At 33.3% G+C, this 22,461-nt stretch overlaps 1 protein-coding gene across 3 annotated transcripts in view; it reads right to left on the bottom strand.

Moving 5' to 3' along the window:
- STRN (striatin) overlaps positions 1–22,461 on the bottom strand; it is a 95,967-nt gene that overhangs the window by 29,280 nt on the left and 44,226 nt on the right. For 2 of the 3 annotated variants that reach the window (XM_038561267.1, XM_038561265.1), the window contains exons 4-10: positions 17,826–17,904; positions 14,878–15,045; positions 12,568–12,703; positions 7,109–7,244; positions 3,028–3,138; positions 885–971; positions 296–439 (exon numbers count right to left, since the gene is read on the bottom strand). In XM_038561267.1, coding sequence (XP_038417195.1) covers positions 296–439; positions 885–971; positions 3,028–3,138; positions 7,109–7,244; positions 12,568–12,703; positions 14,878–15,045; positions 17,826–17,904 — 861 coding nt within the window. The remainder of the gene's footprint in view (positions 1–295; positions 440–884; positions 972–3,027; positions 3,139–7,108; positions 7,245–12,567; positions 12,704–14,877; positions 15,046–17,825; positions 17,905–22,461) is intronic. The other variant, XM_038561266.1, reaches the window with a different exon arrangement.

A 22,461-nucleotide genomic window follows, 5' to 3' on the forward strand; every position in this document is an offset into this window, starting at 1 on the left:
TTTGTAAAATAAAATTCTTTTCTTAGATACGTATATCCTGAACTTAGATATGTATATCCCTGTACTTTTTGTGCTCAGTGTCTTTTTTTTTTTTTTTTTTTTTTTAAAGAGGAGAAGGAGAGAGACAGAGAGAGATGGTGGGGAGAGGCAGAGGGAGAGAAAGAGAGAATCCCAACCAGGTTCCACACTAGGCTCAATCTCACAATCCTGAGATCACGACCTGAGCTGAAATCAAGAGTCAGACACTTAACTGAATGAAGCCACCTAGGCACCCCGAGAGGTCTTACATACTTACCTTCATCTGCCCTATTTATCTCATGTTCAGGAAGCCTGGAGCTCGTGGGTCTGGAAGGTGAACCCACAGATGGCTGCAATGAGGGAAGTTCATCAACATCTCTCAAATTAGCAAGCATATCTTGTAGTTTTGACCTATTGGGCCCTAACCCAAAAAAAGGGAGGAAGAGAACAAAAAAGGATAGAATTATCCAACTGCATCAAAATGGTGCCACATATCTTATTAACATCTTCCTACATTCACCTTTAAAACTACCCTACCATATTAAAAAGTATTTTCCAAGTTTTCAAATTATTTTAAGTTTATTTCTTAAGAAGAATTATGTTTTACATATGTTTTAAAAATTAAGCTAATGGAATAATACTGCTATTTGCATGAAAAACAATGTTCGTGTGCAATTTGGACCATTAAAAATATTATTCTATTATCCCTGTATACTGCTCTAAATGCAGATACCACAGATTGTGAAGCTACAGTGTACTGAATTAAACAATAACATCCCTTTCTGTTTGTTTAAGTTGCCTTCATTGCCTTACATCCTGAAGCTATGGTACCCGAGGTGAAGTCTCATGCCCTACTGATTACTTACCTGAGCTTTGATTCTTCATTCTCCCACATCCCTGTTTTGACTGTTTTATATAGGATAGAGGCTGAAACAGATCTTCGGTAGTTTTTCCTGTTACAAGTTTAATTAAGAATGGGAAAATCTTACCCATAGTCCATTATGGTTTTTTCCTATACCAGCAAAGAATACAACTACTTTTAAGCAATTTTAACTAATACCTAAAAATATATTTCAAGACAGTATGATTGAAGTACACAATCTGACTGGAAATATTTCTACTAGACCATATCAAAAGGACTCAAACTTTTCCAGAATAATTTTTAATTCAATTAAAAATATTTATGGTGATTTATAAATCCATGCTTCATGTAACAAGTCAAAGCACTGCTTCAGTTCTGTTTCTATCATGTGTTCACCTATTCCCAGATCACTGTTTTATTAAGACAACATGAACTGATAACGATGACCAAGATGTGCTGCGCCTCACTCTGCAGTCCCTCTATCCACAATGAAACAATTTAAAATTCTCTCCTTGAAGTCAATTTTCTTCCTTATCCAAAAAAACTATATGCTATTTGCCTGCATACTGATCATAATCCCCAAATTGAGAAAATCCAATAGCTTCCATTAGTAGGAATACTGTTCCAGTCAAATGGTGCCATTTTAGATCTTAGGTGCTAAATTCTAACTACAGCAATGCCTTGATATTTGACAAGAACTGAATAATATAATAGTAGATGGATTCTACATAAGACCTAGATACCCTTCCAATTGAGAGATGTTTAACATTTGAAGACATTCATTATTGTAGCATAAAGACATGAAGAAATACCAACTTTAAGCCAATCTGAAATTTAAAATATTTTCTCATTTATGATATTTGCATTAAAATTTCAGTGGAACTGGTTTTGCCATGGCTCTGAAAAATCCTAATAAAGCATGTCTCATTACGGTTTGCTAAGATTAAATTTTTTGTTCATACATTTGGATAAAAGATACAAAATGCTCTTATAATTTAATATTAATCTTTCTCGTGATTTAATTTATATTGAGGAGACATCAAATAACATCATCTCTAAGTTATTTAATAGTTGGTATAATGATAAAATCAAAACTAGTCACTGACTTTTTATCCATTCAAGCTAAATACTTGTAACACCTAAGATATTTTAAATAAAGATTCAAAAGTTTATCAGTAATGACTACACTACTTTTTCCAACTTTTAAATATATATTTCACTAAAGTGGATTTTATTAATCTTACTTTATACTACTTTAACATCTCAAAGGATGCAATTCCTCTTGCCACAAAAGGGAGACCCATGTTCATAGTGTCAATGAAAGTAGAAACACAAGGAAGTATAGTTTAGCCTTGCTCTCCTAAAAAGGTGTTTTAGATGGGTTTTCAGGGATGCTTGAAAGCCTCTGTATTTCTACTTTAATACTTAATTAGCTCTACTGCTAAACCTAATAATTTGTATAATGAGTTACATATGTATATATGATTCACAGGGCTAGCAATTTCATTTTAGCTCCCATTTTTTATATAGTAAACATCTTACCAAAAAGAAAAAGGCTAATTGGTAATATTACTATAAATGAAATTCACCAAAATTTTTAAATTACAAAATAAATACTCTTAAAAGTTGTGTATTTGACTCTTGTGCCCTGTATAGCATATAGTGGTGAGAGCAAATAAACTGTGTGTTATGAACACAGAATATTCAGGGGTAGAAATTAACTTTCTAGCTCTAGGTCCTAAAAGTATATGCAGTGCAATAATTTTGGTGGATTGCCAGAGGGTCATACTAAATCAGATTTAAAATTATCAAGAATGAAAAATCATTGTGGTAATTAAGCATATACACTTTGAAAATGAAATTAGTACTATGTTTTGAATATAAAGTCCCAACTCTCATGAGGCTCTAGATGTATTATTGGGATATATTAAGATTCATAATCATATGCATAGTTATTTTATTTTTTTAAGGTCATACTCAAATAGCTAACCATTTAATTTCAACCCCTGAGAGCAGATGAAAAGGAAAGAGATCAGGAGCAGAAAAGAAAAAGAGTAAGTGGTTTTAGGAAAACATTGAAAAAAAAAAATTGGGGGATGTAAAAGAGGCAAGATTTATGATTTACAGATACAATGTTTTCCACTTACTCTTCACCCCCTTTTTCCCCTTTCTCTCCTTTTTGTATTGTTCCTTGAGTTTGGTAATTACTCCCTGGTCCACATTCCAGGCTTCAGGCACGAGACACTGGTCTTCCTTTTCTAAATAAGTGAAACAAAAGAAACAGCCTTTTTAAATAAAATATTGAACACCATAAATCAATTCACTGTTATGTCAATGAATGACATAACCATTTTCTTCATTGTATCACTAATTTTAAAAAGTTATTGCTTATTCCTTAGATGTGTAAATCATACAAAATCTAGTATCTAAGAAATGACAATCAATTCAATTTCCCAGGTAATAATAAATTTCTCCTGAAAGAAACATAGAAAAAATAATCCTAGAAGATCTGTGTGACTTTTAATAAATTAAGCCCAAAAACTCTAGAAGAAAACCCTCATTTTCTGAATTCAATTAGGATTAACTCACAAAAAATTTATGTAATGAGAGGTTATTATTAAGAGATTATAGAAGTCTTCAATAACCTTTTCACTTTAAAATTTTTATATTTTTGGCATGTGTTCAACTAATGATTTTTTTTACAGTCCTTATAAATAGCACTGTGTATACTTATTAATCAATCTTCATTCAAAATTTAAAGCAATGTAAGTGATTTGTTAATTTACAAATTCTTAAGTAGGAAACTGAGCTTCTAGTAGATAGTAGATAAATTCCATCAATAATTTTCACTATTATAGAAGAAAATTTAAAGAATGAGTTATATATTTTATACTTAGTACAAAATTATTTATATACTATGTAATGTATTAGCTCAGAACTCTCACTTGAACTCCAGAATCATATATCCAACTGCCTACTCTACATTTCCATTAGAAAGTCTAACAGATTATCTCAAATTAAACATGTAAAATCAAATTCCTAATCTTCCAAACCCAGTATGTTTCATCATTGTTGCATTTGCTCAGACCGAAAAATCTCCCTTTCATACTTCACATCAAATATTTCAGAAAATACTGTTTTTTCTACCTTCCAAATATATCCAGAATCTGACTACTTAGCACATGTACTACTTCTCTAGTTATTCTGTCTCTTGCTAGAATTACTACAATAATTGTCCCCTCTCTCTTCATACCAATACTATTGTCAACATGGTGCTCTAGGTAATCTATTCTCAAAAAAGCCAGAATGATGCTTTAAAATAAAAGTGAGATCAGTCACCCTTCCACTCAAATTCCTCCAGTGGTTCCCCATCTCACCTGTGTTCTAAAGTCCTACATGATTTAGTCATTTTTTACCATATTCCCTTTGGAATCACTCTGTTCCAGCCATTCTGATGATCCTTAAATTCCTCAAGCATATCAAAGCTGCTGCTATCTTGGGGCCGGCCATTTGCTGTGGCTTTCTTTTGCCTGAATATTCCTTCCATAGAAACCATACTGCTAAACCACCAATCAACTTTGAATGTTTTGTTCAAATGTTACCCTCTAAATTGGACCTACCCCATTACAATTTTAAATTGTAATCTGTCTCCTCCACTTCACCCTGACCCCAACACTCTCTATCCCCCTTACTCTGTTCTACTTTTTCTATTTTCCAAAGCATCTAACACCTTCTGACATGCTCTATCACTTATGTTTATATTCTCTTAGTAGACTATATGGACCACAGGGGTAGGGATCTTCACCAAATGACTTGGCACACAGAAAGCACTTGAGCAAAATTTGTTAAATGACTGGAATAAACCAAAATGAAACAGAATAAACAGGAATCTATTTTTAACAAGTTAAATTTCAATCTGCAGTTTAAAAACCTTAATTGGGCCTCTGAATAGATTAAATACAATAAATTTTAAAACTCAATATTTTTAGGGCTCTAACTATATAATCTATCAATAATAAAAAGTCTCTAATTTCCCAGAAAGATCTAACAATTAAAATTGTTAATATTTCATCAATCACGTAATAACTTAAACTGGGTAGCTTTTGAATCCTACAATGTCTTCAGTTTTTTAAATTAAAAGGTAAGCCTTATTGTAATCTTCACTGGACTCACAGCAATAGTAATGGAAGATCATGGAAGATGTGTGGTAAAATCTATTTACTTTTCAGAAATAACAACATTCTTTACCTAGGTATGTTCACTCCTTTTTTTAAGAGGGTGGGGAGAAATCAATAAAGCACTTTATACGGTTTAAATGTCCATTCAACTAAACAGGATTTGCAATCTAGTTCTATTAATTGCTTAAAAGTGAATATTTCTGAATATAAATAATGAAATCCTAAAAACATGTAAGGCTAAACTCCTGGTAAAGAAACCTCTAGTCAACTGAAAGATTCTATTCACTCATACTCAGAAATACCCAGTAAACTACTGAAAATGGAAACAGCTCAAAGGTGGGACTAATCAGTCACTCATGTTTTCACCAGTAACTTCACAGAAGGTTAGCTTAAAACATACACATGTATCATAAAATACCCTAGGCTGTGACTCACACTATAAAGCAAAGGAAGTGACACAAGAAACAATGCAGCTGTCTTTGGAGAGAAATGAATCAAAATACCCTAGCAATAAGACTGGCAATGAAAAAAAGCCAACTTTCATTTATGCAGATGTATGATTCCTCAGAGAAAGACTTCTGTGAACCACAGTGGATCTAGCTATGCTGGTAGAACTGGTGCCTAAAATACCTGAATAACTTGATATATAAGCTCAGTAGTAACAATACAGAAAAGAGACTTCAATTTCCCCCTGGTTCCCAAGTAAAAAAAAAAACAAAAAAACTAGTCGCTATTAAAGCCATTATATACTTCAATGACTAATTTTTTTAATTTTTATTTATTTATGATAGTCACACAGAGAGAGAGAGAGAGAGAGAGAGAGAGAGAGGCAGAGACATAGGCAGAGGGAGAAGCAGGCTCCATGCACCGGGAGCCCGATGTGGGATTCGATCCCGGGTCTCCAGGATCGCGCCCTGGGCCAAAGGCAGGAGCTAAACCGCTGCGCCACCCAGGGATCCCTCAATGACTAATTATCCCATATAATAATTACCTTCAAATTTGCCACAAAAAAAGGGAAAAGTGGCATCATAAGAATTCCTGACAACAAAACCCCAAGGAAAGCCCCCAATTTAAAACTAGACTAGTTGGGCAGCCCTGGTGGCTCAGCGGTTTAGTGCTGCCTTCAGCCCAAGGCCTGATCCTGGAGACCCGGGATCAAGTCCCACATCGGGCTCACTCCATGGAGTCTGCTTCTCCCTCTGCCTGTGTGTCTCTGCCTCTCTCTCTCTCAGGAATAAATAAAAAATAAAGTATTAAAAAAAAAAAAAACTAGAATAGTTACTGATTCTCTAACCTTACCTGTCTTTAAAGTACATAAAACCACAACTAAGGGAGTCCTGGAATTCTTCAACCTCAAAAGAAAATTTTCCTCTCATTCTTAATATCTCTCCCTCTTCCTCACTCACACTACATATACACACACCTGATGGAACTGATCACTTTGGAAGAACTCATCACAATGATAACAATTCATTTCCAAACCTCTAGAATAATCTATGCTGTATAAGTTTTCCCCAAAATAATTGTTTTACCTCCTGATGTTTAAAATTTTAAATTTATTTACAATAATTTGCACCAAAGAATTCTATGTCTTGCACAAACTGATGAAATCTTCCTAGAATGAGTTAACTACAGATTTTTAAATTTATACTTCTTTTGCACAGAAGATGCCAGAGATAAGTCTCTAAAATTCTTTATTACATTCTCATACTCAATTTCCACAATCTAGACTTGCAAGTTCTACTATCTAGGCAGGAAACAGAACAGTCTGTATATGGGTTCAAATGCTTTTCATGGTTTATTGCTTATATTAAAAAAATATACATGAGATAACTAGTTGTATAACTTTCTTTAAATACACACACACACACACACAAACACACAGATATACCCTGGATAAAAGGTACCAGCAGTAAAAGGTTCACAGGATATTCAAAATTTCAACATTATAAGAAATTTGCAGTGTTCTTCAAGATGTTGCCCTTCTGGTAAAATACTAGCTTCTTTTATTTACTTAGTATCTCTGGCTGGATCCAGTATGCTTCCTTACCCCATTCTGTTCCATCGCCTGCACTTCTAGACTCACTGTCTCCTTCCTCGGATGTAACCAAGAAGTCAAATTCCTTTAGAGCTTCTTTTGTATCTCGATCTTCACTGCTATCAGGCAATGCTTTTTTCCTAACGATCTAATGAAAAAACATGCTAAATTAAAATTTTAGGATATTTATGAAATTAACTTAAATAAAGGAAAACAGTATCCCTTTATCACTGAATAAGAAAACCCAATTATTGGCTTCTTGAGAAAATATATTTTTGTTATAATACTTAATTCAATGTAAAACAGATAATCATTTTAAAAAGATATACAGTATACATTTTAAAGTAGTAATTTCAACTTTGTTCAATGATGGCTTATTTTAAATAAGCTAATGAAATCATATATTGAAAATACTGGAATATAAGAAAGGTATTTATAGATAAACAAAAAATGTCCCTGACATACTACTGTACTGAGAACCACAACCATATCTTAACATTTCTTGGATGCAGCCTGTTATTGTACAGACATTCTCATCTAACCAAAAAGAGAAACATTTCATAAAATACAAAAGTTTTACAGAATATAACCATGATAAATGTTAACTCTACTACATTATCCCTTACAAAATCTAAAATCACGAAAGCTACAAACTCAGAAATGCAAGCCTCAAGTGTTAGAAAGTACGGTGCTAGAGAAGGGGGAAAAAAAAACAAAAAAACAATCTCCCTGGTATTTCTACTATTGCAACCTTGCATCAGTTTTCTCCAATAACTCTCTATATATTCAAATTTTTCTAAAATACTGATCTTCCCAAGTGGGACTTGACTTATAGATTTAATAGTACATCTGGCTGCTATGTACTATTAAATAGTTTTATGTTTATGTACTTATGTACTGCTATGTTTTATGTACTTAAGAACATTTCTGGATTCACAAATCCAGTTGGAGGATTGAAATTTAGGCTGAATGCATGCAGAGACGATTTTTGAGATCTATATGCCAATATTCTTTATGAATTATCTTCTTTTTAATCACCTCCAACACCAGGAGTCCAAAGAAATTAGGATGAGTGGTTTGTAGCTTCTTTTGATAAAATGGACTATCTCAGCTTCTCAAGGCCTTAGGTTCTTCACTGCATGTAAAATGGAAATATCATGATCTGATCAAACTTCATTGCTGGATTACTGAAAGTGTTTTAAATTCATAAGGGTTCAAGAGTGATCAGTAGAACAGAATATAGAGTCTAGAAACATTATAAGAGGTAACAAATACCTGACTTGTATGACCCTGTTCTCATGCTTATTCCTAAACAATCACAGCACTTTTCATCTAAGATGAGATATAGACTCAGAAATCCTTCTCAGTGAACCAATATGGAGGATCCTTAAAAAGTTAAAAATATAACCAACTTACAATCCAGCAACTACACTACAAGGTATTTATCCAAAGGATACAAAAATGCTGATTTGAAGGAGCACATGCACCCCAATGTTTATAGCAGCACTATGAACAATAGCCAAAATATGGAAGAGCCCAAGTATGTCCATCGACAGATGAATGGATAAAGAAGATGTGAGATATATAATGGAATATTACTCTGCCATCAAAAAAATGAAATTTTGCCATCTGCAACACCAGGGATGGACTACAGTATATTATGCTAAGGGAAGTAAGTTGGAGAAAGACAAATATCACATGATTTCACTCCTTTGTGGAATTTAAGAAACAAAACAGAACATAGGGGAAGGGAAGGAAAAAGAAGATAAAAACAAAGAGGGAGGCAAAGCATAAGAGACTCTTAACTACAGAAAACAAACTGAGGGTTGCAGGAGGCAGCGGGGAGGTGGGGAGCAGTATGTGCTAAATGGATGATGGGCATTAAGAAGGGCACCTGCTGGAGATGAGCACTGTGTTACATATAACACATAGTGATGAATCACTAAATTCTATTCCTGAAACCAATACTACACTATATGTTAACTAACTTGAATAAAAAAAAAAAAAATCCTTCTCAGTGTAGAACTCCAGGAAGCCACTATCAGGAGAAGAAAGCTGGTGTAGCAGATGAAAGCTGCCCTCACTGTCCTGTTATATATAAAAACTGAACAGGAGAAATCTAGCAATGCTGCAAGAATAACTGATTTAACTATTCAGAATATTTCCCTAAAATCAAGACATACTTTTATGTATTCCATATTCCATATTCCAATCCCCATCTAGCAAATCTAAAACAAAAAAGCAAGACCAGCTTGACATACTGTGTACAGAAAACCCCATGCTGAAGGTGTATTCTTTTGTAAACCATATGCTAAGATTTTTTCTAATTTTCCCTGGGCAGCCATACTTTCTCTTTTTCAGAGAAAAGTATCTCTGAAGAGTTATACCAACAGAAGACGATGACCTTCATTGTCCCACAAACTAACATACTGCCTAATCTGTTTTCTTTTACCCTAAAGGCTTGACCCCTCCTTTTTCCTGACCCTGACAGGACACCAGATATGAATTAGAGGGGCCATCACCAACATCTTGTAAATAGAGAATTCTTGTTCTCAATGACTGATGAAAAGAGCAGGGAAAATACAGATGTACTGAATGTCTGAATGTAATTTTCACATTCTAATTACTAAATATGGTATGAAGTCACAAAACTAACTCCTTGGGAAAAAAATGTTTCTAGGTCTCCTCTCCTCCATATAATCTTATGAATGAAGATACAGCAAATTGCAGGCCACTGTCTATCAAGTCTTCCACTTAAATAAACAAAAACTCCTGTGTTTTTAATGGTTAGGTATAGAAGAAAAGTGTGACTACCAACAGAGAATAGAATTAGTAAATGGGAAGGGGTGGGGTTTGTTGTAATAAACACCTATCACTTTTCCTTACATCTAAGGTTCCACTCCACTCCTACCTCCAATGAGTTTAGAAATCAACTTAAGAATTATGGCAAACACAAAATACTTATAGGTTGTATAGGGTGACATGAAGATTAAAAAAAGGGATAGATGGCCACTTTGAAACCATTAGAAGAAACATAATACAAATGGGGATGGGACTGTGACTAACAATAGTTAATGATTCTTAATCCCATTCCTCTTAAAGTATCTGAATATAGAGACTAATAAATCTTGCTAATGAAATTATCCTTCAAACACTTTAAAGTTGATCACTTTTTATACACATGTATAATGTTAAGATCATTATTACACTTAACTAATGATACTATGGTGAGAATGCAAAACAATGATGGTAAAGAAAAATAAGGTGAAAAAGTTGATTACATGGAAGGGAGAGATGAAGAGGAGGAAAATGATCCAGAACCCAATGAACAATCAAACTCCAATAGAGGGCAAAGAGCAAGAAAAGAGAGCATATGTGGCTACACACAAATGACAGTTACAATACTCTATGTTTCTGCATTTTCTTAGTTGAATCTACTCAACTGTTTTGATTAATAAAATAAAATAATGGTTTTAAAACCTGTTTGTTAAAAAAAATTAAAAAAATAAAAACCTGTTTGTTTTAATAAATATTTTAATATGATTTTTAGCCATTCTCTCTCTCTACAGCATTCCAATAAATCTTATAAGTCATGCTTAATCATTGCAACATTGAGTTAAACTGCTGGAAAGTCCTTTGGTATGTAGCTATTAATCTATACCTATGAAAATTAATATAATATAGCCTAAGAATTAGCAAAGTTATTACAAAGAAACCAATTATTCGTTTAGAGATACTTTTCCTTGAAAAACTAAAAGGATTTTTTAATCCAGTGCTTAAATGGAGTTAAGCATGTTTATATTAGCTATGCCTTCACTGCTTAATCACAGAATTGCTACAATCTAGCTGCAAGACAAGACTTTGTGAATTCAATTACTTAAAAAGAAACCAGTTTATGGTTAGGAATTTCTAGTAAGACCATACTTAAAGTATTATAATCAGTTATCATTTATCAATGAGCTAAAATAAAGTATTTTGATGAGAAAATACCATCTCAATGCAGTTGGCCCAGAGAAATCACAAAACAGTACAAAACTTCCAAATGAACAGGACAGAGAAAAGGTATCATACAAGTTTAGGCATTTTCTTTTACTACAGTAAATTAAAACACATGCTATTACTACCTGTTTGGAAAAGAAAAAATGGGGGTGACTACTTGGAAGTTCTAATAATATCCATGGCAAGGCTATATCAGCAGAATACTACTGAAGAGTGGTTCAAGGAAACAATAATCTGGAAGTAATAATTTGAGAGTCACTGATGGAGGCAGAGGGCATAAAGAACAGAGAAGCTATACCCAGAAAGCATTTATATCATTTTTCATATATAGCATCTCATTTATTCCTCACAAAATCTTCTGAGGATACAAGAAAGGTTTTTATAGTCCCCATTTTACGAACTAAAACACTAAGCCTGAAGGGTAAGAAGCATAGATAATTAGTGACAGAACTGAGACTTAAACCCAAGGCTTTCAACTCGAGGTCAAGTCGGCTTCACTACCTTGCTTTCTCCCTTATACTCTTCTTAATTAAATAAAATGAAAGAAGAAATGTAAATATTTTCCTAGACAAAGCAAGGAAATCATCCATTACTTAAAAAAGAGAGAGAGGAGGAAGAAGGAAAAAGAGAGAAAAGAGAAGGAGGAAAAAGCAGGGAGAAAAAAAGAGAAGAAACGAAAAAAAAAAAAGAGCTGAAGGTGACAAAATGGAGAAGGGAAGAAAAGGGAGAAGCAGCAAGAGACACTACTCATTCCAAGAAACTATCATGGGAAACTCAATGAATTTATAAAGATGTAAACAAAACTACTGAATAATTCTAAGCAAGTTTGAAGGTATCTAATGAAACAGTTCTAAAATTTTGTTAACATTTGTCTACCAAAGCAACCCAGACAAGAGAGACAAAACCACACTGATTACAGGTGATGCCAGTCACTATCAGGTACTATAACGGGTCTGTCAATTCTATTGTCTTAAAGCACCAGTAACACTGCACTGTTATAGCACACACATTTTTACCATATTCACCAGCTCTATCAAACTACTAAAATGTTTAATGAGTTAACAAGTCAAAGAGTGAGGACCTTTGAGGAATTCTAAAAATTTTTAAAGTAATCTCTTTACTCAATGTGGAGCTTGAACTCACAACCTGGAGATCAAGAGTCACATGTTCTATCAACTAAGTCAACCAGGTGTCCCAGAGAGTGAAGACCTTTAAGAGAAAGCTACCATCCTAAAAATATTCTTGAATTTGAATTCAATACTAAAACCTCTTAGATTAAATTTCCCCAAATTCATGAAAAAAAGTTAAGGATTTTGGTTGAAGCACATGGATTTTTACTTTAAAAATTTTTTTTTTCATGTTGGCAAATTGAACTTCAATAAAAAATTTTTTTTAATTTTTTTCATTTCGATTATTTTTTAAAGTAAGCCTAATGATTCCTAAAAATATTAATATCTGAGTATCCAACTCACCGTTGAAGTATCAATGATACTTTTCTCTCTTCCATCAATGTCATCATCTTCATCTTCATCACTGAAATCTGCAGCTGCACTTTCAAGGAATTTGAAATTATCCAGCACAGAGGCAGAATCTGTTAACTCGGATTTTCTGGTTTAAAACATGTACACCAAAAAAAAAAAACAAAACATGTACACCTTGCTCAGTTAATCTTTAAAACTCAACATTAAGAATTAATCCATGATATGTTGCACTAACTTCTGCTTATATTGTAACTGTGATCCCTCAAATAACATTATGAACTACACTGATTCTTATCCATTATATTTCCATGGATTTTAATTTGAAAAGCACTATAGGAAGTAGTTACTCTTTTAAAAGTACTTTGCAATCATATCTATTTAGATTGATGTTACTATAAAGGACTCCCTCTCCTGATTCAGTATTCTTTTGATCCTTAAGTCAACCTTAATGTATTTCTTTTTAAAAATATTTTTATTACCTCTACTTCTATTTTTCTCTATTTTTTTCCTCTGTAATTATTCCTCTGATAAATAAATTTCTATAAGAAAATAACTAGTGGATAGGTCCGTTTACTCTGACACAATCTTATTATCTCTACTGAACAGCTAAGGAGTTGAAAAAATATGCACATAAAATAATGTGCAAAAAATATTACTAAAAATAACTTAATCAAAATAATATAGGGATCCCTGGGTGGCGCAGCGGTTTGGCGCCTGCCTTTGGCCCAGGGCGCGATCCTGGAGACCCGGGATCGAGTTCCACGTCGGGCTCCCTGCATGGAGCCTGCTTCTCCCTCTGCCTGTGTTGTGTCTCTGCCTCTCTCTCTCTCTCTGTGACTATCATGAATAAATAAATAAAATCTTTAAAAATATATATATATAATATATTACAAAACTTGATCCTGTTAATGACTATACCATTAACCTTTTTGAAATAATTGACTTTTCAAATATGTAAGATTTTAATTTAGCTCCCTCAAAATAAATCTAGTAAACAATTTTCTAAAGGCCAGAATAGGATGATTTCTTTCCAGTTCACTTAGAAATGTTTTAGATAGGAAGATCTTAAAAAAAAATTTAGCCACGACTATGGAAACATTTTCAAAACAGATAAATCTTAAATTTCAAATCTGCTAGGAGCTATGTTTTTGTTTTTTCCCCACCCTATTCTGTATCCTTACACAAATCAGACTCCAAATAATCACTTAGAATAATACCCTTGCCAGTTTCAAAAGTCAGGTCAAGGGCAAAACACAGACAACTAGAGTGGTCTTTTCTGAACATCTTTATAATGACTTACAACAACCCTTTAGGTAAAAGTGTAACCAAGAATAAGGCCTACATTGTTGATGCCTACACAAAGAAACAATAATCTGACATTTGTGTAAATAAGTTAATGTAGTCTTAAATATTAATGAATATAGAAGGCTCTAATGATCTTTGTTTATAGAAGTTTGTTTATAAAAGTCCTATTTGTGAACCTTAACCTATTTGTGAACCTTTACAAAATTATGAAACTCATAATTTTAGTTAATGTTCCAAATAACAGAAACTATGTTCTCACTAGAAAATGTACAGAGTTCAACTAAAACCATTCTTATAGTCCAAACATGCATTAAAATGAAGCAAAAATAATATTTAGACTTTCAGAATCTTTGGCTTTTTTATTTCTTTAAGAATCATGCCAATTTCTTTTCAATAAAGAATCTCCTTATTTAACTGTTCATGTTCATTTTAAGCAGAATTCCATATAACTGTATGACACATGATCCAAAAAAGCAAAATAAAATATTTCAAACAGCTACTGAATTTTTCACACTTATTCTATCAATTAAAAATCTACACTTAAGATATTTTCAAAGGAAAGATAAGTCACAATATTAGTAAAAACATAAATGTGGCTAAGAAAAGATTTACTTTTTAAAAAACTTGAGAAATTTATATGATTTCTAGGTCACCAGGATTGAATTTCATTCTTACATTTGAACTGAATCTCCAAAAGATGGCCTTTTGTGAAATTCTAATAGTAAGTGACTGAGCTTCAAGATATTAAGATGTTTAAACCCATAAATTTCAAGCAAATAAAAATATCTTTAAAATATTCTTAAAATAATAAGTAACTCTAATACCTATGGGTTATCTTCTATCAAATGAAATTTCAATTTTTTTATTAAACTTCATAAAGAATTATTTCTGTAGCAGTATCTAAAACTGCAAGTATCACAAATGTCACCCAAAAACCAAAAATATTTAATAAAAACTAAAATTTTAGCTAAAAAGCTTTCTAGACAAAATACTTACCCAATCATTGCTGTCTCTTTAACTTCAGCCTCTGTGCCATTTATAACTGAATCCTGATTTTTGTCATCTTCCCTGTCAGTGACATCACTTGAAAAGCCCAACAAAGCTCGCACTCGTTTAGATTTCACATCTAGAATAGTATCTGTGTAACCCACCTCCTGTAGATACCTGCATGTGAAGAAGATCCTTATAATTCAGACATATTGGAATCAGTATTCTCTAACTTAACATGCAAATAAAAGTATTTCTTTAAATTCATTGCCCGCATAAGACTTAACAGTACAGTACTATACTAGTAAGACTTGCTAATAAATAATCTTCCAGCTGCAGATGGAGCTGTCTCTTGCAGTACCAGCCTCTATGGTCACTGAAAAAAATCAAAGAACTATACAATACACCATTCATTACATTTATCATAAGAAGAAGCTGTTCCTTAATATACCTAATAGCACATTCTTTCTTCTAGGCAGAAATGGAGCAAACTCACTCTCAAATTCTTAATGAAATACTATTTTACAATAGCAATTACTATATCAGTTTTTTCTTTACATTTCTGATATACAGTGTTATCAAATCAATGTTTGAGATCTAGAGAGGATATTTCTAGCATATTTGGTTTCCTCCATGACATACAAGAAAAGTATATTCCAAAGAGTCATTTCTACAGAAAGGAAGCTTTTATCCTAAGACAACTCTAAAATAAAAATAGCCCACAATTCAACTGTGGATGTGGGATGCCTGTGTGCACGTGGGTGTGTGTGTTACAGAGAGGCAGAACCACAGAAAAAAAAAGGGAATATGTTTGTACTGAAAGCTAGAGCTGGTCTAACGCCCGTTTCTGCCATTCTTCCCATGTAACATTAATTCTCCTGAATCTCAGTTTTCTTCACCCTAAAAGCAACACACCCAGGACAGTATAGAGGATGGCATACAGAAGGTACTCGATACCTATTAAGAACAAAGATTTAAAAAAAAAAAAAAAAAAAAAGAACAAAGATGACCAAAAAAGGCCAAAAGTAGTAGTGGCAGGAATATGAAAAGGGCAAACATCATTAATAATGTCATTAACAAACATGATAGACAATTATTAGGCGTGAACCTGTAAATAAGCATCAAGTCTATGAAATTGAAGAGAAAACAAAGGTGGACAAGATAACCAGTCTGAGGTCAGTTTATTTCAAGATCTGATATTAACAGATTACAGCTCAAAGAGTTATTTCACAAGGATGTGTGACCAAAATGGAGTAAGTGTATCTTATCAAATCAAGATTCTCGTTTTTCAATACTATCCAATATTTATAGAAAGGTTTTGATTAAAATTTGGATAAAAAATGTTTAACTTTCCTAAAGTTAAGCAGTCCTTCTTACAAACCAACAGAAAGGTGTTAAGTTTTTCTGTTCTTAACAAACATTTGATTTATACCTTTCTTTGGCAACAGAACCACATTACAGATAACTGTTTCAAAAACTGCTCTTTCCAGGGATCCCTGGGTGGCGCAGCGGTTTAGCGCCTGTCTTTGGCCCAGGGCGCGATCCTGGAGACCCGGGATCGAATCCCACATCGGGCTCCCGGTGCATGGAGCCTGCTCCTCCCTCTGCCTGTGTCTCTGCCTCTCTCTCTCTCTCTCTCTCTGTGTGTGACTATCGTAAATAAATAAAAAATTTAAAAAAAAAAAGCCAAAAACTGCTCTTTCCATAGGTAAGTTGGCTTTACCAAGTAGTTACCTACTTATTCAGTGATAAAATACCACCTTTAAAGGGGCAGATTATGAGTCTTTTAAAATTTTTGAAAATTATATCTCAGATTGCTTGCTACGATAATCACTTCTCATAAAAAAAGAAAATCAGCAACTTTAAAATCACTTATTTATGAAAGAAAACATATACATCATATTTAAGACCAAAGTGAGGGCACTATGAAAACCACTTATTAAATGTTAGTGAATTCTCATTTTTTTCTAACTTTGAATAGATAACAAATACATAAAAGGAGACATTTTAATATTCTCTTCCCATTAGTCAAAAGGAATGGCTGGCACAAATTCACTCTGAAAACCATTGGTGTAGACTACTCAAAGGAAACTCAAAAATCCAAAACAGGTAAGTAAATTTTATTTTAGTGAAGCACAAATCAGAATACCAATTTCAAATATGATATGCAAGAGTCAGGCAGTGAGCCCGTTAAGTGGGTTGTAGGCTACCACCTGACATGTGAATCTCCTTCCAGCTTTGTATTCCTCTTTATAGTCTCAAATACATATTTTATTTTTTTCCTAAATCGTTTTTTTTAAAGATTTTATTTATTTATTCATGACAGAGAGAGAGGCAGAGACACAGGCAGAGGGAGAGATGCAGGCTCCATGCAGGGAGCCTGACGTGGGACTCGATCCCGGGTCTCCAAGATCACACCCCGGGTGGAAGGCAGCGTTAAACCGCTGGGCCACCGGGCTGCCCATCAAATACATATTTTATAGGAGGTATATATGTTAGTGCAAAATTTGCAAATTTGGGAAATTAAAAAAGTTCTTCAATCTATTTAAAATAGGAAGTTTAAAAACATAATACAAAATTACATCTGAATATTATATCTGCAAAAAGTAACTTTAAGAGTATAGAATTCTTTCAAATGTAAATGTTTTTTTTTTGTAAAAAACCCATAATTTTTTAGTATGTAAAATTATACTCTGATAAAGTTCACATTATAAAAAGAGAATTTATCCTTGGCAACTCTTATTAGTATTTAATGAAAAATAAATTCTACCACTAGGGACAAAAATGTTTACTATGAAAAAGGAACAGTAATTCAATTAAGTGTTTTCATAGCAACAGTCTAATAATAAGAGATAAAGTTATTCTGAGTTGAAAATGAAAATTATATATATAGTTATATATAATAATGTTATATATATATATGAAAGTATACTTCTCTTTGACCATGGGATACTTACTGTCTGAGTAGTTGTCGACCCTGTTTCCACATTAACTGGCTATTTTGTTGTGGCTGTACCTCTGTTTCATTACCTTCATCTGGAAAACATTAAATCATAATAAAAGTGCCTTGTTTTATACATTAGAGGGCATCTCAATTCATAAAATTATGTCCAATAAAAAATTTTTAAGATTAAGAATATGCAAACATTCAACAAACTGTAAGGTATATTTTAGGACAATGTATATATATATTTTTTTAATCTAATGTCCATAACAAAAGTTATATAAATTCATTATTGCTACGAGATTCGCCTGAGAGTAGCACAATTAAAATAAAGACAGATTCCCAATCTCTAGTAGCCTGAGAATTTTCTTCCAGGACAAAGACCTATTCAAATCAAGTCACACAATAATGGTCTAATGAAAGTATTATGGAGCACCACATCAGAGCTAAAACAAAGCACTCAGGAATGATGATAGAAAAACCAGTTTGGTAAGAGTAGATAGGGAAGAAATAATTTCAATCCAAATCTATTTCCTTCACTAGTTATTAAATGAAAACTTCAAATATTCTTTTGAAGGCATTCTTTCTTTGAATGAAAACCACCTAAGCCTTGTAAAGCTTAATTCATCATTTGGTAGAATCTGAATCCTTTCAGGAAGATAGTATAATATATAATGATAGTACGTCACAGAGCCTTCTCTGTGACAAATCTGGACTACAGAATTTCCCAACTATACTCTGACTCAACTTTAAAAATACAAAAAAGTTCACACTTTCTATCAGTCCTTGATCAAACTGCAAGAAACTGTGATCTTTTACAGAAGGTTTTATTCAACTGGAGATGTAAGAAAAACTGGGAAAATTTGTTTTATATTTGATGTAAAGCATTTACTGTGTTCCAGATGCTGTGTTAAAAACACATACATTATCTCTTTTAATCTTTACAACCTCAAAAGATAGGTGTTATTACTAACCCTATTTTAAAGATGAAAATGATGAGTTTTACAAGTTAATTGTACGATTTCCAAGTTAGAAACATAGTTTTAAGTACTGAAATCACGTTTGACTCCAAAACTCACAGATTTCCCTCTACATGCTATTCCCACTACAGTAAGAAATTAAAATATGTCAATAAGAATTTGATCTTCCATTTTCACTTTTCTCCTAAAATAATTAGGCCAAACTCTGTGATATACTAAAGAAATAGCAGTAGACCAGATTGTGGCGGGAGGATTAAGTTACCTCAAAAAGTTAGATTACTTGGGATGACTTCAGAGTACATACTTCAAAAAAAAAAAAGGGCAAAAATAATGTCCCCATACTAAGGAAAAACAACACACATTTTATTTCCATTGGCTCACAAATTCAGGAACTATGGTTCACAAATGGTTCCACAAATTCAGGAATATACTATGGTATGTTCTAATATATCTCCTTTTTAAGTCAAGTAAATAACCTATATTTGCCAAGTAAAAATACTTACACTGGCATTTTAAAAGACTAAAAATTTCATATGTGAAAGAACTTTTGAGGTCATCTTATTTTTCATTAGTATAGGCCTCTCTTTACTATCCTCAGATATACTCAACTGCCTTTGCCTACTTTGGCAACTAGTGATGTTACCGAAGTGTGCCACATGCGCTCAATGGAATACTATTCAACAACGAATGAATTATAGATACACATCAACATGAATGAATCTCAGATGTATTATGCTAAATGAGAAAAGCTAGCATCAGAAGACTACATATTCCATATCATTCTGGAATTCATAGAACTTTCTGGAAAAGGCAAACGATAGGAACATAAAACAGAGTAGAGGGAAGAAAATTGAGGTTCAGGAGAATTAATGTTACATACGAAGAAACTGGCAGAAACGGGCTTTAGACCCAGCTCTAGCTCTCAGTACAAACCTATTCTATTTTTTTCTATGCTTCTACCTATCTGTAACACACACCTCCACATGCACACAGGCATCCCACATCCACAATTGAATTGTGGGCTATTTTTATTTTAGAGTTGTCTTAGGATAAAAGCTTCCTTTCTGTAGAAATTACTCTTTGGAATATACTCTTCCTGTATGTCATGGAGGAAACCAAATATGCTAGAAATAGCCTCTCCAGATCTCAAACAATTGATTCAATAACACTTTATATCACTTTGTATCAGACGAAGGGGTTGACTACAAAGGGTAGTAGTAACAAGACTATATATGTGAAAACACTAAAAGGGTAAACTTTACTTATGTAAATTATACCTTCATAAAAAATAAATTAAGCCAAATCAAATAAGAATACATCTTAACCCTCTTTCAAAAAAGTGTATTCACATATTGAGATAATATCTGACTTCCTGGATAACGTTTTAAAGAAAAGTCTGAAGTTAAATGAAAAAAAAAATTCTTGTACATGTAAACTTGATTTTTCCCACATTTCCTTATCCAAGCTAAAACTCACAACACTGTCTCAATCAACTACCACATTTACTCTTACTTTATCAAGTTTAAAAAAATGACATCATACAAAAGTAAGGATTTTAAAGTGGTAAGAGTTAAACTGCTTGGTAATAAAAACATAGTTCACTGGTACTTCCAGTCAAATTGGAGTAACAGGAACCCAATTTACCCTCCTGCTTGAAACAACTATAAAATGAAATAGATGAAATCATGATTAAGACCCTGAAAGTCAGGCCACAAAGGACAATGATCCCTGAGAGAAAGGAAGCACACAGGTGAGCCGTGTGATTAATCCAGCTTGCTCCCTTGACAGTGTTTCTATATCACGGCATAGAGAGGCCCAGGAACAAAAACAAAAACAACATCTGAAGAAATAATGGCTAAAAAGTTATAAATTTCGCAAAAACTATAAACACACAGATCCATGACACTCAACAAATCCCAAGTACAAGAAACATGGGATGGGGGGAGCACCTGGGACTACACCAAAGCATATCATAATGAAACTGCTTAAAACCAATGACAAAATGGAAACTCTTAAAAGTGCCAGAGAAAAAGGTCACATTCTACATATAGAAGAACAGAGATACGTTTAATAGAAGATATCTCATCACAAACAATGCAAGCAAGGATGACTTATTCAGACACAGAAAAGCTGAAAAAACTCATTGGCAGCAGCCCATATTACAAGATATGCAAAAGTCCCTGAGGCAGACGGAATTGGATACCAGAAAATATGAATCCATACAAAGGAATGATGAGCACTGGAAATATATACTCTTTATATTATTTAAATCTCTTTAAATGAGAATTAACTGTTTAACAAAAATAATAATGTAGTGTGACTTATAATTGTAGCAAAATATGTGAAAACAACTGCCAAAGAGAGAAACCCATGGTTACAAGGCTCTAGAAGTGGTATGCTGTCACACTTAAAGACAGACTGCAGTAAATTTTTTAAAAACTATACCATAAACCCTAAAGCAACCACCAAAATAGCAAAGAGTTACAGCTAATAAGTCAGAAAGAGAATAGAACAACAAAAGAACTACATTATCACAAAAGAAATCTGTAAGAGAGGAAAAGGGATCAAAGAACAGAATGAACAAACAGAAAATAAACAGCAAAAGTGGTAGCTTTAAATCTAACCATATCAGTAGTCACACGAAATGTACATGGTTTAAACATCTCGATTAAAAGGCAGAATTTGTCACTTTGGATAAAAATATTCTATTTTTAATATGTACCTGGCTTCTAATATTAAATAAAGGAAGCTGAAATATGGAAGATAAACAGATTTTAACATAGCCTGGGGTAATATTCTCCTAAGGTAAAAATGTAAAGATTTGGATATAGAACAAAATTAGGGGGGAAAAGTGAGAAGGGAAACTAATTTTATTATAAAAAATGTCTCAGATCCTTTCACAAAGATGGAGCCTAAGGCAAAGAAGGATGCCCCTGCCCTTCCCAAAGCCAAAGCCTTTGAAAGCCATCCTGAAAGCTGAAAGGCATCCAGGGTCACGAAAAAAAGAAGATCCGCATGTCACCTACATTCCAACGACCCAAGACCCTGAGTCTCTGAAGGCAGCCCAAATATCCTTGAAAGAGAGGCCCCCAGGAGAAATAAGCTTGATCACTATGCCATCATCAAGTTCCCCAACTACCAAGTCAGCCATAAAGAAAATAGAAAACAACACATTTGTGTTCATTGTGGATGTCAAGGCCAACAAGCACCAGATCAAACTGGCTGTGAAGAAGCTTTAAGACATTGATGTGGCCAAGGTCAACACCTTGATCAGGTCTTATGGAGAGAAGAAAGCATATGTTCAACTGGCTCCTGACTATGATGCTTTGGATGCTGCCAACAAATTGGGATCATCTAAACTGAGTTCAGCTGGCTATAAATCTAAATATAAATTTTTTCACCATAAAGAAAAAAAAAGGTCTCAGAAAATGTCTGGATTGTCACTTTAAAAATAAATACTGTAAATGAATAAAAGAACAAAGACTAGAAGAATTCCTGCTTCTTTAAAGTTTACCTTGTTTGGATATACCAACCTCTCCCAGTCATTGTCCTCATTACTGTCACTCACAAATCTCTCAATAACCTGTCACTCACAATTCTCTCAGGACCAGGTTTACCATACTTCCTCTGCAACCAAATGTTTACCTCATCTTGAGCAAAGTTAATATT

This window comes from Canis lupus, chromosome 17, assembly GCF_011100685.1.
Source record: "Canis lupus familiaris isolate Mischka breed German Shepherd chromosome 17, alternate assembly UU_Cfam_GSD_1.0, whole genome shotgun sequence".
Lineage (NCBI taxonomy): Eukaryota > Metazoa > Chordata > Mammalia > Carnivora > Canidae > Canis > Canis lupus.